Raw genomic sequence first — 19415 nt, 5'->3', positions numbered from 1 at the left:
TAAACTCATAAAGTCAGTAATATTTAATGAGAAAATTGGAGGAACAAATCACTAAAGTTAGATTCTGTGTTCTCTGTAAATACCAACAACTATGAACCATGGAGTAGATCAGACGACCTTGGTTTTTATGGTCTAAAACATTTTCTACAGAATGGTGCAGGAGCTGTTTACTGAGAATTGGAATAAAAGGCTACAGAATTGTGTGAGGCTTGCCCCATATTTATGAATCAGATTTTTAAGTGGAAGCCACAGTTGTTTCCTTGTTTGTCATTCATGCTTTAGCAGAGGATATGATGCCATAGAGCTGGCTTGGTTTGTAGCTTCTCATTTAGGGTTTGTACCGCTTTCTTTTCCTTTTTAGAGGCCACAGCAGTTTTGATGTATTATCAAACCACAAAATGTACCTTGTTGGGTATTTAGCAGGAGGAAATGTGTTGACTGTTACACATCCCTTATCTACAATGCTTGAGACTAGAAGTGTTTGGAATTTCTTATTCTTGTTGGTTTTTTTGTTTTTTTTTTTTTTTTTTGGAGTATTTGCATTATATATACTTGCCCATTAAGCATCCCAAATCCAGAAAGCCCAAATTTGAAATGCCCCAGTGAGCATTTCCTTTGAGCATCTTGTTGGTGCTCAGAAAGTTTTGAATTTTGGAGGACTTTGGATTTTTTAGTTTGGAATGCTCAGCCTGTATTTGATAGTTTCATTAATGATTGTGGATAGCATAAATTTAAAAATGCATACATATGTGTATGGAGTAGGTAGTATATAGCCATACAACTGCAGACACATGGAAAACAATTCTTAACCCTTTGAATGTATTAGTTTGTGTTTAAAGGTAATGTTTTATCTTGTTTAACTGGCATCTAATATGTTAAATCTCTTTTATTCTACCTTAGCATCAAGGCATGCCATGGGTTGCCTCTCATAAATGGCCAAAGCTGTGACCCTTATGCAACAGTTTCTCTAGTGGGCCCTTCTAGGTAATGTTTATTGAATTATTATTAGGTTTTTAAGTTTTAATGTTTGATTTAAAAATTTAAAAAGTAAGATTATATGAGCAAATGATAAATAGCTATTTATAACACAAAGTAATAAATGCTTTGAAAGAATAATCTTTAGTGAGTTCTATTATACACTTGTTAATAACAAAACCCTCTTTTTACAGACAGAAATTGGTACCCCATTTTAAATCTGCCATGCTGTTAGGCTTTAGGGAACAACCTCAGTTTTATAGTATTACAGTGTAATGCTTTAAAACATAAACTTGACTGTTCATGCATCAGCATTCCTACTTTCAAATATCCTAAATTTTATGCCTGTAAAATCCTGTTTTAATGAATGCCAGTTCAGAATAACAAGACAATTTATATATTTTTATCTGGAAGGCAACTCAGGACTGAAAAATCGCCTTTTCTACTCATGAGATCTGTCCTCTACAGAGAGAATTCCAACTGTAGAAAAACTGCTGAAGTACTAGAGCATGGCAAAGTGTACCATATCATTAATTTAAATGATTTATAATAATTTGTGAAAAAACCTATAGCATTTTGTAATACAGTGTGTTATATGACTTCATTATGGTTTCTTTAAGGAACTGACACATCTGAAATATGTCTACAACTTGAAGGTTTAGAATCAGGAAACAAGAAGCACAGTATTCCGTCTACACACACATGCATGCATGCATACATACACACTCCTTTTCCCCATCCCCAGAGTCTCTAGTTATTCTTACTTTGTAGAAAATCACTACTAAGTCACTTTGAAAAATGTATTTCTGTATGTATGTAAAGTACCTAGTACCATGCCGGTCGGTATTTATTAGGTGCTCAAACAATAATAGTATGCTATTAGCAGATACTCAGTCTTATGACATTAAATGCTATTAGAGAGATTTATTTTTGCATGATAAAAATGTTCAATCTAGTGGAGCTGTTTTTGTTTTTTAAAATAATCTGTACCTGACAAATTCTTTATTTGGTAACATACAGTTAGAGACAGTTTGGCATATGAATTTGTGTTTTAAAATGTCTGGCCAGGCGCGGGTGGCTCACGCCTGTAATCCCAGCACTTTGGGAGGCCGAGGCAGGCGGATTACCTGAGGTCGGGAGTTCGAGACCAGCCTGACCATCAAGGAGATACCCCATCTCTACTAAAAATACAAAATTAGCTGGGTGTGGTGGCGCATGCCTGTAATCCCAGCTACTCGGGAGGCTGAGGCAGGAGAATCGCTTGAACCCTGAGGCGCAGGTTGTGGTGAGCCGAGATTGCACCATTGCACTCCAGCCTGGGCAACAAGAGCAAAACTCCGTCTCAAAAAAATAAAAAATAAAAAGTCACTGTGGGTTTTGCTATTGTACTGTGGTTGTGTAAGATGTTAACACTGGGGGAGACTGGGTAAAGATACAAGATTTCCCTATACATTTTTTGTAACCTCCTCTGAATCTATAATTAAATTAAAATTAAAAATTTTTTTAAGAAGTCTCTATTATATCTGAAGCCCAAGAAGTAAGCTGAGTTAAGAATGTTTTTCAAGTTCCTTGGGTATTTTTCAACATAGATGAAGGTACTCTAAATCTTATTGTCTTCCTTCTATTTATTCTGAGTTGCTTATAGAACAGAATGTGTTTTTAAAGCCCCTGAAAAAGGTTGGCAGTCTAGTGTGTCCGTAGAGAGAATAATACAGTCTTGGCACGTAGAGGGTGCCTAAAGCTTATATATTCTTTGATTTGAGTTTATAAGGACACTTAATTTTTTCCAAGCAATATTTAAAACTGAATCTTCCCTGAGTCACCTTAACTTTTAAACGGAGGTCAGGCTCCCTGGTTGGAAATAGCATGTTTTATAATTGTGTACTGTTAAGTTCTACAAGGTAAAACTCTACCACATTGGAACAGGAATGACCAAAAGAAGACAAAAGTAAAGAAGAAAACAAGCAATCCGCAGTTTAATGAAATCTTTTATTTTGAGGTAATTTTTTGTTTTACGTAAATGTTAACATTAAATATGTAATATTTAATGCTAGTTAATTTCTTTTTTCAAACCACAGTCATAGTAATCATTTTATCAATTAATGCAGATAAGCAGAAGGCAGTAGAACCATGGTGTGATGCAATGGAAGCCCAATATATAAAATGAATAAAGGCAGAGCTCTAATTTGGGAGCAGGAAGGGCCAGGGCCATACCCACTCCCCAGTCATCCTCACTGTCATGCCCTCCTTTGCACCCTCCCTTACCCTATCCAGCTCCCTACATAACACATAGTTGGCCACAGGACTCTTCTGCAGGGTGCCCTTTGACAGTCACTGGTGAAGTAAGTATAATTACCACTCAGTAAATCTGAGTTCCAGTCCAGTTGGCTTTGAAAGAGTCACTGAATGTGACTCAAGTTTCTTATCCTGTGAAAGAATAGTTGGAAGGGAAAATAGCAGCACTACCTGACTCATAGAGTTTTTGTAAGACCCAAAGCATGTGAGAATCCTTTGAGACCATAAAATACTGTATGATTAGAGCCTTATTATTACGCTTTTTTTTTTTTAGCCTAATTCATTCTACGGATGCCTGCTTATCTTCATAGACAGCTTCAGCTGCCTTGAAGTTGTCCCAAATATAGTGCTTTGGAGTGCTTTTCTTTGGAGCATTTGTTAAAGAAATCCTTTTTCATATTATTCGCAAACTACAGAAAAAAAAATCCAACTGTCTAAAAGATTGTTGTCTAATAAAGCGTGTTGCAGTTCGTATCAACATGTAGGGAAGGTTTGAAAAAAGGCACATTTTGTGCCTTTCCTTCTGTATGTGTATTTTTCTTGGTATTTCAAAGTGGAGAGCGTAAGGGTACCTCTAGTCATGCCTGATTACTGTGCTTTAATAAAGGAACACAGGCCAAAGAAAATGCCGAAAGTGAAGCAGGAAGAATTGTGGAGGGGGAAGCAAGGGAGAAAAAACAAAAGAAAAAGTACCAATGTGAGACTTTTCCATTTCCTGGCTAAGGACTTGGTGCAGTTGTTCTACATTTATTAATGGCGGTTGCATCTAACCTGGAGAAAACAAAGAAGACAGCAATGTCTAAGGGCTGCTGACTAAAGGCACTTACACTCCCCGTTAGCCCACATACCTTAAACCTTAGCTGGATGTAATCTACTCTGCTTCATGGATCCTTACAGTCAGCAGATGACCTTGTAAAGTAGAAGACCTGACCTGCCTGCTGTAGCAGGAGTACTTGTTAGGCCTTGCAACATTCATTCAGAGGGCCTTTTGTTGGTTATAAAGATAGATACATTTCCATCTCTGTCCTTTATCTAAAGCAAGGAACACAAAGCAGACACACATATACATATATACAACAGTAAAATGCAGTAGATATTGGAGAGGTCAGATGAACTCCATCGGGAGGTCAGATGCTCCATTAAAGGCTTGAAGAAAGATTGGATTTTCTAAGATTGAGGAAAGAGAGTATTAGATATGATGAACATTTTGAGCAGAGGCACAGAGACAGAAAAGCAGAAAGTTATGTCCAAAGTACAGTGAGTACTGAGTTTACTGGGCTTGTGTAAGAAAATAATGGGAACTAAGATTAGAAAGGTAGAGTAGGACCAGCTGATGAAAGGCCTTGAGTGCCTAGCTGTGGTGCTTAAGTAAATGATTTTGAGCCTATAAGTTACGAGTAAAACAGTGTTTGGGAAAGAATTAACTATGATCTGAGGTCCAGGTGGCTTAGGGAGAAAGAAGAAAGATGGGGAGACTGTTGTACTTTAGGTGTAAGAAAAAAGGGGAGGGGGAGGAGGTGGGGGTGGGGGTGTCTTTCAAGAGAGCACTATGGAAATAGAGAGGAAGAGGCAGATAAAAGAGAGAATGCAAAGGGCAAGATAACAAATTGGTTATAGAAAAAAAGAGAAAGGAAGTAGTTGAATGCTGCCCCCAAGGTTCCAAATCTGGAAAAATAGAAAAGTAAGGAAGAAGAAAAATAAAAGTGGTTTAGTTTGGAGCATAATTAGCTTGAGGGCTGACATTTTAAATCCTCCAGTAGGGAGTTCATGACTGAAACTTAAGATGAGTGATAGTTATTGACCAACAATCAAGGTTTGTTTATATAAACAGTCAAGAAAGCCAAGAGAATAGAGGTATACAATAAAGGAGAAAAATGAATAAACTAATTTCTGCCACTTAAGTATTCAACTTTGAGCATGTCATTTAATTTCTGTGCTTCAGCTTCCTCATTTTTAAGTGAGGATAATAAATCTAGCCCTGCCCGCCTCTGAGCAGCATTCTGATGAACAAAGGAGATAATGGATGTGAAAGCACTTTGTAAACTGTACAGCACTGTGCAGCTCCAAGTTGTTTTTAGTGCAAGATAAAACATAACATTTTGAAGAATAGTATATCTATAGATTCTGAAAAAGAAACAAAAGACAGCTGCATAAGGTTGCCAAAGTAGTGCTCAGGTAAACTCTATAGAGTGTTTCTGGGAAAGAAGATACAGTTGTATGATCACTAAATTAAATAGGAGATCAAGGGAGGTAAGAACTAAGAATTTATCATCAGATTTGGTGATGAAGAGAGAGATTTTAGGAGAGTGATCTGTGAGGAAGCCAAGATTATAAGGAGTTACTATAGTGAGTGGGTGGTGAGGAAGTACAAGCTGTAAGGGTGGATTACAGTTTTCAGATATTTGTCTGAGAAAGGAAAGAGATAGGAAGACCATAATTTAAGGGGAGAATTTTTCTTAGACTTGAGTGAGATGAACGAACTGTATAGAAAGCTGTAATTAAAATAGATCAAATAATGCTTACTGAATGCTTATTGCATACCTTGTGTGGGTGGCTAGTGTTAGAAAAGAAAATCATCCCATTCTCTTGTTGAGAAGAGCATGAGAAAAACTCAAGTAGAGAACCCTGTGTGGGAGTGGACAAGTTCAGGTGAACGGTCATTGAAGAAGTTCCTGCCAATGGCCTTGATATTTTCAGCAAAAATGTGAAAAGGAAGTGCAGGGTAGGATTGGTGTCTTGAGAAATGTGCGAAAGTCTTTTAAACACTTCTGAGTCACCAACTGATTACGTATGAGCCAGAGAATCTAATGTTCATTGATATATTTATTTTATTTTATTTTTGTTAAAATAGAGACAGTCTCACTTTGTTGCCCAGGCTGATCTTGAACTCCTGGCTTCAAGCAGTCCTCCCACCTTGGCCTCCCAAAGTGCTGGGATTACAGGCATGAGCCACTGCACCTGGCCATTGCCATATATTGAGTTGATAGGAATGGCATAGAGACAAAGATTATTTTGATTTTTTTTTACACCACCTTATTTTCTTCTACTTCCATAGTTGCTTTTGTATTCAGCTATTAAGTGAAATATTACTTGGACATTTTCCTCTGCTTTTATCCACAATTGAATATTTTGGAGATGATCATTTTTAAGTTATAGGAAAAATGTACTTTAAAAAAAAAAATTTTTACTAAAATATTTTGTTTACAGGTAACCAGATCCAGTAGTTACACCAGAAAGTCCCAGTTCCAGGTGGAAGAGGAGGACATTGAAAAGCTAGAGATCAGGTATGTGCCTTGGGGTTTTACAGAATTGCTTTTTTGTGTACCAAAAGAAAATCCTAAATTCAACCAAAAAAGGTAAACCAACTTTAATAGAATTCTCTATAGCAGGTTGGTTGATGAAACTTAGAGGAGTATGCATCTAATTTAAATCCAGATTATCCTCCAGAGTCTGATTTATTTGCAGAAATACTCAAGGTGTATTTATTTTATAAACAAAGATGATCTAATTTTCATCTGTTTTATTTTTAATTTTTCCCAAATTGTTCCTTACATTTCTGGATTATAGTGTAATGAATGGAAAGGAAGTTGTATCTCAGACAATTTAGAAATAATTTTTTTATTCTTCTTAACATATCTGCTGTCTAACAGAAATTTCAGTGAGGTAAGAAGATAATTCAGCAGGTGCATGTGTTTGAAGTTTGTGCTGTTTCCTAGGTCTTAAATATCTATGCCCTTTGGGAAGGAAAAATCTTTTAAATGCATGTGTAGGTGTGATGTTAACAGTGTGTTCATCTAGATGGTATATTAATCATGTGTTTGGAGTGATCAGGTAATGTATTTTTCTAATTTTTCTATATATATTAATTGGTGGTGATCTAGAGGAAACTGTAGTATTGCGTTGGTTTCTTTTTGTAGTTTCTTTCTGTAGTCCTTATTGCTATAGGTTAAAATAAAGCCTTGACTTTCAAACTAAGACAGTTTAAGTGCCTTCTTTTAGACCATTTAAAATTATTTTCTGTGCTTTTTAAATAAAAGCTGCTGTGTAGTATTTTGCTTCTCTAGTCTGGATAGTGAGGTATGTATATGGTGGTGCTAACATCTTTTAAGCATGTAAAATTAATGCTATAATACAGATCAAAGTAATTTGAAGCTGTTTTGTGATGTGCACTCTCTTAAACATTGTTTGCAAAACATAAAGCCAGTTTTCAATTTTCAGGATCGACTTGTGGAACAATGGAAACCTGGTCCAAGATGTTTTCCTAGGTGAGATTAAGGTTCCTGTGAACGTATTAAGAACTGATTCCTCTCATCAAGCCTGGTAAGAGCCCAGCATTTTAGTGAACTCCATAGTTTAATTCTCTTTAATACAGTATATATATGCAAATAAATGCTTACTCTGAACATATTTTAAATTTGCTGCATAATAAGCCAGATGTCATTAATATTGATATGTTCATTAATTCATTGTCGTAGAAGTACATTGTACGTTTTATGACTTGACCTGTGGTACTGAGATAAAAGAACTGAATCGTCTAGGAATATTTTTCTGTTCAGAAGTGAAGACTTAAGGCGAAAAATGGGAAACATTTAAAACATTACATAAAAGTTGTTCATGTAAGAAAATGCTAGGTCACAAATCAGTATCTGCATTTCAGAAGTTTTACTAGTGGTCATAGGAGCTGTGGATATTTGAAAGGAAAGGATTTTATTTAGGGAACTCAGTTGTTTATGGGAACTAACCACTGTTCTTCCTTCACCACACCCCATTGAAATGTACCGTAGATGGCCCTAATGTTACTTTTTGAATGTCTAAGGTCTTATGTTGTTGAGCTGGCACTTTTTAGGGCTCTTGGTGTTCAATAATGACTACAATATTATTTTACTTTTTAATGACTCTAATAACATTAAACTGATGTTAAAATTAATGTTCACACATTAAATTGAGCTAGTTTCCTTAGCAGAAGCAATGTGAAACTATTGTTTTTTTCTGTCTATAGCACTTAAAAGCTTGTGTATCCTTTCAGTATGTTGCCCAGCATCTCTCTTGCTAGATTTGGGCTTCAACTGGATGTAAATGAACATGCTTTTCTTATTTGTCTTTTAAGGAGCACTTTTTGGAACTCAGTTTCCACTGCCTCAAAGAGGAATGTTTAGGTGTTTCTTATGGATATCAGTTTCATTCGTCCCCAAAAGAGCCTCTTCTGATTGGCCATCAGATATCTTCATTTTAGAGTCTTGTCCTAGAATAGTTATCACTTGTAGAATGATTTGGAGACTCTTAAAATTTTTACTTTATTTTTTGCCTCTCTCTCTAAGGCAGATCTAAGATTTATTGGTCTTTATGTTGGCATTTTGTGTATTATAGTTTGTAAAATGCATCCACAGAGGGGGAGAAAATCAAACATAGTCACTATGAAAAATTGATGAAGATTTGGGACCTGTCATCCTCCCACTACACCATGTCTTCCACTTTCCATCAAATAGCATACATTTTAAAATGAAAATTTCTGAGCTCAGTTTGTCAAGTTTTAAAAATTACGTGCCAGACCACTCAGTACAGAGGAGAAAAATGAGCTCTTGTGCCTCTGGGCCCCTCAAAATGAACTTGTAATGTGCCACATAATCTGTTTTTTAAGTAAGACTGTCTCTAGAGATGCCTTCCAAATTTGGCAAAACTTGGTGCAGCTTCCTTGGCAGTATATAAGAACATTAACAAACTAATTTTATTTTTATGGATGTTTTTGGCCTATGATATTTTAAAGTAACCTGCCAGAAATATAAGTGCTAAAATTTATATAGCATGAAATAGAAACATCTGGTAATTCATATATACTTCCATAGTTGTAAGGAAATATAAAAATGTGAATGCCATTTCTTGTAAGTTGGAAATAAAACTCTTACCCTCCTCCATCAATTGTAGAGCTGTAGCATCCCCTTGTGGGGTTGTTGGCAACTGCATGAAAACTCAAGAAAAGATTTATTTACGCTCAGGATTTCAGGCAAATTCCTTCTAATGTTGATGGTAAGAGAGTAGGGAGGCCGAGACGGGCGGATCACGAGGTCAGGAGATCGAGACCATCCTGGCTAACACGGTGAAACTCCGTCTCTACTAAAAAATACAAAAAAAAAAAAAAAAAAAACTAGCCGGGCGAGGTGGCAGGCACCTGTAGTCCCAGCTACGGGAGGCTGAGGCAGGAGAATGGCGTAAACCCGGGAGGCGGAGCTTGCAGTGAGCCGAGATCCGGCCACTGCACTCCAGCCTGGGCAACAGAGCAAGACTCCATCTCAAAAAAAAAAAAAAGAGAGTAATCATCAGTAGTTTAATTCTGTTGTTTGAAAAGTCTCAAAATAGATATAAACATCTTTTCAGCTGTAATTTTTAAATTTGAAAGTAAGATTCAAATAATAGATAAAATGAATTACTGGGTTTTTCTTTTCAACAGAAGCACTTTATACATACTTTTAGACTAGATTAATATTTGATATCATTTAGCTTTCCAGTTTGATAATTTTGACACCTTTTGTCCTCAAACTTTTTTTGGGGGGGGGTCTCACTTTTTTTGAGACAAAGTCTCACTGTTGCCCAGACTGGAGTGCAGTGGCATGATCTTAGCTCACTGCAACCTTCACCTCCCGGGTTCAAGCAGTTCTCCTGCCTCAGCCTCCCAAGTAGCTGGGACTACAGGCACACGCCACCATGCCAAGCTAATTTTTGTATTTTTAGTAGAGACGGGGTTTAACTATGTTGGCCACTCTGGTCTTGAACTCCTGACCTTGTGATCCGCCCACCTTGGCCTCCCAAAGCGCTGGGATTGCAGGCCTGAGCCACTGCGCCCTGCCTTTGGTCTCACATTTTTAACATATCTGTTTAATATTTGAATTTAGAAAATATAACAAGTCTCCTGTCTTCAGCTGAAAAAAAAAAAAAAAAAAAAAACAAACCCAGAAATAGGCCAGGTGCGGTGGCTCACACCTGTAATCCCAGCACTTTGGGAGACCGAGGCGGGCGGATCATGAGGTCAGGAGATGAGACCATCCTGACTAACACGGTGAAACCCCGTCTCTACTAAAAATACAAAAAATTAGCCAGGCGTGGTGGCGGGCGCCTGTAGTCCCAGCTACTAAGGAGGCTGAGGCAGGAGAATGGCGTAAACCCGGGAGGCGGAGCTTGCAGTGAGCCGAGATCCCGCCACTGCACTCCAATCTGGGCGACAGAGCAAGACTGTCTCAAAAACCAGACCAAAAAAACAGAAATAATGTTCAACTTTTTTTTTTTTTTTTTAGACGGAGTCTCACTCTGTTGCCAGGCTGGAGTGCTGTGGCGCAATCTTGGCTCACTGCAATCTCCACCTCCCGGGTTTAAGCCATTCTCCTGCCTGAGCCTCTTGAGTAGCTTGGATGACAGGCATGCGCCACCACACCCAGCTAATTTTTGTATTTTTAGTAGAAACGGGGTTTCACCATGTTGACCAGGCTGGTTTTGATCTCCTGACCTCGTGATCCCCCCACCTCGCCTCGCAAAGTGCTGGGATTACAGGCGTGACCCACTGCACCTGGCCCACATTCAGTTATTAGTAGAACTGCCTCTTCATTCTCTCATTTACATAGCATTATGTACAAATAATTGTACTTTGCGTTTGTCTACCTCAATTTTAATTACACAGACTTTATGGTTAGAATTATTTAAATGCTGATTTTTTTCTGTTAAGGGACTGTCAAAACTGCTTATCTTGAGGGCATAAGGATTGCTTTTATGCCTGTGAATGAAAAGTACATGTGTAGAGCAATTGAATGCTACTTTCAGTTAAAAATTTCTCTTTGTGTCCTGTTTCTTTTTCTTTCAAACTGCAATATTTTGTTCAAAAACTGACAAACATATATATATATATGAGTTTTTTGTTTTGTTTTCACTTAGAAATGCCAGATATTCCTGAACTATTTAACAAATCTTGAGCCTGTTTTCTTTATCTCTAATTCATACAGAATTATTTAATTCACAAGGATCCTTCAGGTAGTTTATTAAATTGAGCCTTTGTAATCATATTTTAAAATAATCACATTTATGTGGTTATACAAATAACTATTGATAGTTATTCACATATTTAAGTGGTAATAATTATACATCATATATATAAATGTTATATATGTAACATTTACATAGTGATTACTGTGTGCCAGGAACTATTCTAAGTGCTTTACTTATAATAACTTTTTTCGGGCTATTGTAGGGTTTTAATGTGTTAAGATACTATTAATAGTCCTTATTTGACAAATGAGGAAAAAGCACAGAGAAATTGAGCAACTTGTCTAAGGTCACACAACTGGGATTTGAACCAAACTGACCCCAAAGTTTGTGCTTTCAACCAGTGTGCTGAAGTTTGAACTTTGGCATATTTCTGAATATATTTAAAACTCAAAAACATTCTCTCTTTTAAGCCATTAGAAAAAATTTGAGTGCCCCTTGCTTATAAAATATTATTTAAAAGAGAATCAGAGAGTTCCCTACTCATTTTAAAAATGATCTTTTCAAAGGATGGGTAAAACAACATGTTGTGAAGTCTTTTTTTTTCAAGTAGACATAGATGAGATATTTTGTCTGTGGGGATTTCTTATCCTGCAAAGAAAATCCAAGGAAACAAGTTTAGAAAGTATGGCAGGAGTGAACCCTTCTGGAGTTCTTAAGCATCCAAAAACGATATATGCATAAAACTGAGTAATTGGCATAGCACTACCCTAATTCCTCTACATAGAACAATGCTATGTTAAGACTGTAGGCCTGGTGATTTTTAGTTATAAGAGAGTAAAGAGGGATATACCCCTTCCCCAGTTATTTGGAGCTAAAGGAAATAAAGTTGCGCTCTGAGCAAAATTTCTGTACTACAAACCAAAACAGAATTTGTTTTGACTGTAGAGTGTAGAGGTACTGTTTTAAGATGGATAGGGATGGTCCCAGAGGCAGAAGTAGTTGTAACTGAGTAAGCAGTAATACAAGTAATGTTACTCTACTGTGCATGGAAAACACTGGTTCCATAGGAGGAAAAGATTCATCTAGAGTAATAAAAAAGAATTCCAAAGAGGTAGGCATGGTACTGCCTATTCAAGCACAGTTGATGGGGAAGGGGATTCTGGTCCAGAAGAATTACTGTTTCCTTGGCAACACTATTGTCTTAGCTGAGAGATTCTTAAGGCTGCATAAAACTCCTTGTCATGCCACTGTACTCACCACAACGCCTTTTGATAATTTGTCTTTCCAAATAGCTACTAACAGATAAAAAAATTCAGTGAAAGATATAGATGAAAACACTATGGTAAATGGTGATAATTGTTGTAACCAAGTGATGAGCACATGGGGGTGGTGGTAAGAAACGGCATTCATTATTACTATTGTCACTCTTCTCCCTACTTTTGTAAGTGAGCATTTCTATAATAAAATGCATTGGTCACTTAACAATCCAGGTACTTACGCCACTTGAATATATTTCTTTTTCATAAATGTAGTAATTGGCCTGCTTTTAAGTATATCAGGCTCTGCACTCAGTCATTGCAATTCAGGTGCATCTTATTTTTTTTATTTTTTATTTTTGTGAGATGGAGTCTCTCTCTCTCTTGCCCAGGCTGGAGTGCAGTGGCACAGTCTTGGCTCCGTGCAACCTCCGCCTCCTGGGTTCAAGCGATTCTCCTGCCTCAGCCTCCCGAGTAGCTGGGACTACAGGCATGTGCCACCATGCCTGGCTAATTTTTGTATTTTTGTGGAGATGGGGTTTCGCCATGTTGGCCAGGCTGGTCTTGAACTCCTGACCTCAGGTGATCCACCCGCCTTGGCCTCCCAAAGTGCTGGGATCACAGGCGTGAGCCACCACACTTGACCTTCAGGTTCCCTGTGGATGTGCTGATAAAACGTGGTGTCTGAATTTGCAAGGTTGCAGAACATGCCCTGGATTGTGAAAAATTGACCGAAGTATCAGTTGTCAGGATGCTTGGTCATCAACCAGCTAAACTTCCTGATACGGTTTGGCTGTGCCCCCACCCACATCTCACCTTGAATTGTCACCATCCCCACGTCAAGGGCAGGGCCTGGTGAAGATAATTGAATCATCAGGTGGTTTCAAACCCCCATACTGTTCTTGTGGTAGTGAATAAGTCTCACGAGATCTGATGGTTTTATAAATGGGAGTTCCCCTGCACAAGCTCTTTTGCCTGCCGCATGTAAGACGTCCCTTTACTCTTCTTTGTCTTCTGTCATGATTGCGAGGTCTCCCCAGCCATGTGGAAGTATGAGTCAGTTAAACCTCTTTCCTTAATAAATTACCCAGTCTTGGGTATGTCTTTATTAGCAGCATGAGAACAGACTAATACACTTCCCTTAGAGGTAATTCTGAGTCACGTTTCCTAACAGGCTTGTTTCCAATTATTTCATTGACCATATCTTTACATCACTATTTCTTAAATCAGACAATAGATGTTCTGAAGGTTGATATTCCTCTTTTGTGGGGTAGTGATATAATTTCTTCTTGTATTAACCATCCCTTCATCCTTTAAATTTGCCTTGGTTAATTCGCTAGTTGTCTTTTCTGTCTTTATCTTTCTCAAAGCTAATAAATATTCTATTAAAGCCTTCTTCCTTCTATTTTTAAATGAATTAGTATATTAGAGGAGTATTAAACCTACTATTAAATTAAGTATTAAAGCTACTGTTTCTTTTATAAAAAGCATCTCAGCATTCCAGCTAAGTGAAGGAGGAGTGATAGAATTATAAAATTATCATTTTGATGATTAATGGCTCTAAGCCGTGATCATCAGTGGCTGCTGATATTGTAAAAGGAGAAACAACCAGACATTTGTGCCTCTGGTAGAACTACACAGCATTGTCAATGAAGTGTTCTTGCCAGAACATCAAATCTGAATCTAACCAAGCCTCTAGATCTAACTACCAATGTAGAGGAAATACAGAGAGGATGAAGGAGTATGGTAAATGACATTATGGAGGTAGAGATAAGAGTTAACACAATTCCAAAGGTGGCAAACTCTTGTAGGACCAACAGTGAGGAATCTATAAAAGAGACTTAAGAATGCTATTACCAATTCTAATCTGTGGACCTTATTTGGATTTGAACAAACTGTAGAAAAACATTTATGATGAGTTTGGGGAAATTTGAACACTAAGTGAATAGTGATGACTTTTTAAAATTATATATGAAATTATACCTGGAAATTGCTTTAAAATAATAATGCAGGAACAGGATGGGAGAGTGAGTGAAGGTATGGTTGAAACAAGATTAGTCTTTTTTAAAAAAAATTCAGTGTGTATATTTTTAAATTTTGTTTGGCATTGCCTTTAGATAGAGAATAGAGAAGATGGCAGCTTTTTTCTCATGTTAATTAGAAACTTCTAATTACTTTCAAAAAGTGACCTGAGGCTTCAAAATCAAAGCATTCATTCACTCACTCTCGTCAACATCCATGGAATGTCTACTACTAAGCCCATGTGCCCTATGCTGACCTATCTACTGAAAATAAAATTGTGGGTTCAAATAGCAATGCTTAACATAATTTAAACTGCCTAAAAATATTGCACCTGTGAATCCATTTTAGTATTTTTAGGGAATTTACTACTGGGCTTTGTAATTTCAAACTTTAGAAAGGCTTTAGCACAGGATTTATAAAACTTGAAAACTATGAGTATAAATAAATAATTCCAGGCCAGGCATGGTGGCTTACACCTGTAATCCCAGCACTTTGGGAGGCTGAGGCAGGTAGATCACCTGAGGTCAGGAGTTCGAGACCAGCCTGGCCAACATAGTGAAACCCCATCTATACTAAAAATACAAAAATTAGCCCGGTGTGGTGGCATGCACCTGTAGTCCCAGCTACTTGGGAGGCTGAGGCAGGAGAATCACTTGAACCCGGGAGGCAGAGGTTCAGTGAGCTGAGACCACGCCATTGTACTCTGGCCTGGGTTGACAGAGTGAGACTCTGTCTCAAAAAATAATAATAATTCCAAACATTCTACATTCTTAGATAAAATATGTAACTTATTTCTCAAACAGTATAGGGGAAATGTTGACAGCATTTAAAATGCATCTTAATGTATTTTAAAACTTTTTAAATATATTTTTAAAACATTAAAATGTAGCAAGTGTATACCATTGAGGCAGTGAATTAAGAGAGGAATAGAATTGAGCAGTAACAAGATGAAAATGGAAAGACAAACTCTTCCTCAGTGTAAATAACCAGTGCTGCAAATTTGCTGTGCCTAGTACAAATGTTAAACAGAGGTTTAACAATGTTAAACAGAGGTTTAAATGTTGAACAAATGTATAAACAGAGGTTGAGGATTTTCTGCAAATAATAAAAGAAGTATCAATGCAGATTATTCTGGGAGAAGAATGGCAAAGAAAATCCACAAAAGCGTTTTAGCAGAACTTGGGTAACAGAAGACTGAAAGAGAGAATTTCCCAGACCCACCAAGCAAATAAATAATTTTCCCCAGTCTCTTAGTAAGGAGGGTTGAAATTAAATTCAAAATGTTAATGTTTGTTGTTTATTGTTTTTTGAACTCAATTATTTTTAAGTTACTTATGGCCTATTAAGCTGTATAGCATTTTCACTTCACAACACAGTACAATTATTTTCCATTATATTCATAAATACCTCTCTTAAAGAACTCTAGAGTTCATTCATTGCATGAATATTATGTACCCATTAAAAAGAACAAACTGGATCTATGAAAAGTAGTCTCAAAGAGTTAACTAGGAAGTGCTTGCAGGTAAAAAAACAAGATACTGGAGAGTAGAATATGATAACAGTTTTGTAAACGAATAGGCTCAAAACTCATTTACAAATGTGTATATATGCACACATTTTAAAAAATCTATATAAAATTATATAAGCATGAAGAAAATAGAGAAGGGTTCATAGTAGGTAGTTAACAGGTTCCTAAGAGAAGCGGAGGTGCAGAATGGTAGTGTTTTGAAGATAAGAAAAAAGATAAGAGAAAACCAAATTTAAAAGAGGAAAAAAAAGCAAACTTCTTTAAAAAAAAAAAAGCATTGATTTGGTGACATTGTTTATGTGTGTATGCATTGTTATCTATTTGTCTGTGTGTAATAAGGATTTTTAAATATTAAATAAGATTCTGGTTCAAAGAGTGATGAAAATAATAAGTGGCACTCCACACGATTTTCTTGGTTCTTGAAGTTTGAGCTTCACTACAAAAAGAATCTCCATTCGGTTGCTTTTATCTACTCTACAGTGTGGTTAATGGCAAATCCAAATTTGTAAATTTAATTTGGAGTTATTTCTGAAAATAAATTTTGTGGGCAATATGATGATAAGTCACAGGAAAAAAATATATGCAGGTAAATATTTAAAAATAAATTCCCTTAATATATTCTAATTGTGATGGTTTCTGCAGCATAATTTAAAATTAGGCTATTTTCAGTGTCCAAATAAGGATGTTATCAGTATTACTATTGAGCATCTGGCTGCACATAGTAACTTTTAAAATAATTTTGTTTTAGAATGTACTAATAAAAGACATATATAGTACACTTTTTCTGCAGTTTAGTTTCTGGTTATAGTTAAGTAAAGCAAAGATTCACTATTTTATATATAGTGCAAGAAAACACCTTTTTAAAATAATGAATTATTGAAGAATAAGAGTACAGTTAGGTTTTTTTCCTAGATATTTTTAGATATTTTGCTGTAATGGAGTAAAGGGGATGAAATATTTGTAATTGGCATATTATTTTAGATAAATAAACTTTTAGTTTAACTCCTGGAACTCCTGTGATATCTTGAATGAGTAACAAACTTTTTTTTTTTCCCCCCATCCTAGAAAGATATATTTTGGCTAAAGCCCAGCAGTTCTGAAGTTTTAATGTCCAAATTAGTTGAGTTCAATTGTTTTTGCAAATTTAGGCTACTGTAAAAGTAAAAATTGCCTTTCTCTAAACCTGATATGGTCTAGAAAAAAATAGATGTTTACACCAACAACAAATTGTAAATTTCAAATTTAGGCAAGCATATTGCTGAGTACCCCCCTAAAAAAGGAAATAAGAATACTTGATTGTCAATGGTACTTTGCAGTTTTTATCAGCCTTCATCCAGTTTTGTTTTGTGTTGTTTTTTAATTTTAGATTCAGGGGTACATGTGCAGGTTTGTTACATGGGTATATTGTGTAATGCTGAGGTTTAGGCTTATGATCCCTTTGCCCAAGTAACGAACAAAGTACCGGATAACTTTTTCAACCCCTACTCCCCTATCTCCCTCCCCATTTTTGGAACCCCCAGTGTCTATTGTTACCATGTTTGTGTTTGTGCATACCCAGTGTTTAGCTCCCACTTACAAGTGAGAACATACGGTATTTGGTTTTCTGTTTCTGCATTAATTCGCGTAGGGTAGTGGCCTCCAGCTGCATCCGTATTGGTGCAAAGGACATAATTTTTTCTTTCTATGACGGCGAACAAGATTAGTCTTCAGTTGATAATTGTTTAAACTAGATAATGGGTACAGGAGAGTTCAGTATTCTCTTTTGTTTGTGTTTTTAAATTCCCATGATAAAAAGCTTTTTTTTTAAAAAAAATAAACTCTTAGATTTCTGGTTTTGGTCCTGCAAATTTCTCTTAAGTTCAAATTTTTGAATAAAGAATTTACTTTAAAACAAGGTTTCTTATGTGTTCTGATATGTCTTATCTACTTTTTTTGATTTTGTTTGTGAGACGAAGTCTCACTCTGTCATCCATACAAGCCCAGACTGGAGTACAGTGGCAGGATCTCAGCTCACTGCAACTCCGCCTCCTGGGTTCAAGCGATTCTCCTGCCTCAGCCTCCCAAGCAGCTGGATTACGGGCACCGTGCCTGACTGATTTTTGTATTTTCAGTAAAGACAGAGTTTCACCGTGTTGGCCAGGCTGGTCTCGAACTCCTGACCTCAAGTGATCTGCCTGCCTCAGCCTCCCAGTGCTGGGATTACAGTCATGAGCCACTGCACCTGGACTGTCTTATCTATTTTCAACTAAATGCTTCTTTCTTAAATTTAGTTGGTAAACATTTATTTTTGATAATACATTGGATTTTAAATGTTTTACCTTTCATCATCATTTTTTCTAAACCTGCAAGCTAATCAAACTTTTATTCAACTCCTTTGAGATCTTAATTTCTGTAATATCTATGCTTTTTGTTTCCTGGATAAAAATGTATTTGTAGCTTTCTAATCCAATATATAACCAATATTAGGCTTCTGAAGATTAGTATCCTGCTACTTACGAAGTTTCCTAACCGTAAATACTAAGTTGACTTTTTTGGTTGTTTTTTTATAGCTTAACTCTTAACTTGCCTCATTGGCTTGAATGCGTTTCCATCACATGGAATCACTTATATTTTTACTTTAGGTACTTGCTACAACCAAGAGACAATGGAAACAAGTCATCCAAAACTGATGACCTGGGGTCTCTTCGATTAAATATATGTTATACAGAAGACTACGTGCTTCCTTCAGAGTACTATGGTCCTTTGAAAACTTTGCTGCTAAAATCACCAGATGTTCAAGTATGTTAAGAATCTTAAGGATATGATTTAACACGAAGTGGCTAAAATAATTCTATAAATGATGAGAAGATTTCAAGAGTATCAAGTCTTATTAAAACAGTAAAAATTATATACATACATATATATACACACACACATTTCTGTTTATCTGAACCAGAGTACTATGATTCCTACGTGTGCTCCCACAATCATCTCTGATAAAAAATTTTGAAAATTAAATACCCTGTATAACAGCTTTAATGACATTATTACAGTTACTTTTACAGGCTAATCATGTTTCCTTGATTTTTGTGCTTGTTTTCTACCTTCCTATATTTAGCCAATATCTGCCTCAGCTGCTTACATTTTGAGTGAAATATGTCGAGATAAAAATGATGCTGTTTTGCCCCTTGTACGACTGCTGCTGCACCATGATAAACTTGTTCCTTTTGCCACTGCTGTGGCTGAATTAGACTTGAAGGATACACAGTAAGAGTTATATTTTATTAAATGTTAATTACATGTTGTTGAAATTGGACCTCAGTTTGACAGATTGTTTTCGTAGTCTGAATTTTTTTGTATTGATCAGACTTACTGTATAGTAGGCTGAAAAG

The 19415-nt window shown here is 36.4% G+C and overlaps 1 protein-coding gene across 3 annotated transcripts in view; it reads left to right on the top strand.

Annotated features, from left to right (window-relative positions):
- Positions 1-19415, top strand: part of RASA2 (RAS p21 protein activator 2) — a 123589-nt gene that overhangs the window by 59200 nt on the left and 44974 nt on the right. For all 3 annotated transcript variants that reach the window (XM_025377332.1, XM_025377330.1, XM_025377331.1), the window contains exons 6-11: positions 901-984; positions 2902-2974; positions 6478-6554; positions 7489-7590; positions 18666-18822; positions 19142-19290. In XM_025377332.1, coding sequence (XP_025233117.1) covers positions 901-984; positions 2902-2974; positions 6478-6554; positions 7489-7590; positions 18666-18822; positions 19142-19290 — 642 coding nt within the window. The remainder of the gene's footprint in view (positions 1-900; positions 985-2901; positions 2975-6477; positions 6555-7488; positions 7591-18665; positions 18823-19141; positions 19291-19415) is intronic.

This window comes from Theropithecus gelada, chromosome 2, assembly GCF_003255815.1.
Source record: "Theropithecus gelada isolate Dixy chromosome 2, Tgel_1.0, whole genome shotgun sequence".
Taxonomy (NCBI): Eukaryota; Metazoa; Chordata; class Mammalia; order Primates; family Cercopithecidae; genus Theropithecus; species Theropithecus gelada.
Note: the sequence above shows the minus strand (reverse complement) of the source record. Positions and strands in the feature narration are given on the sequence as shown.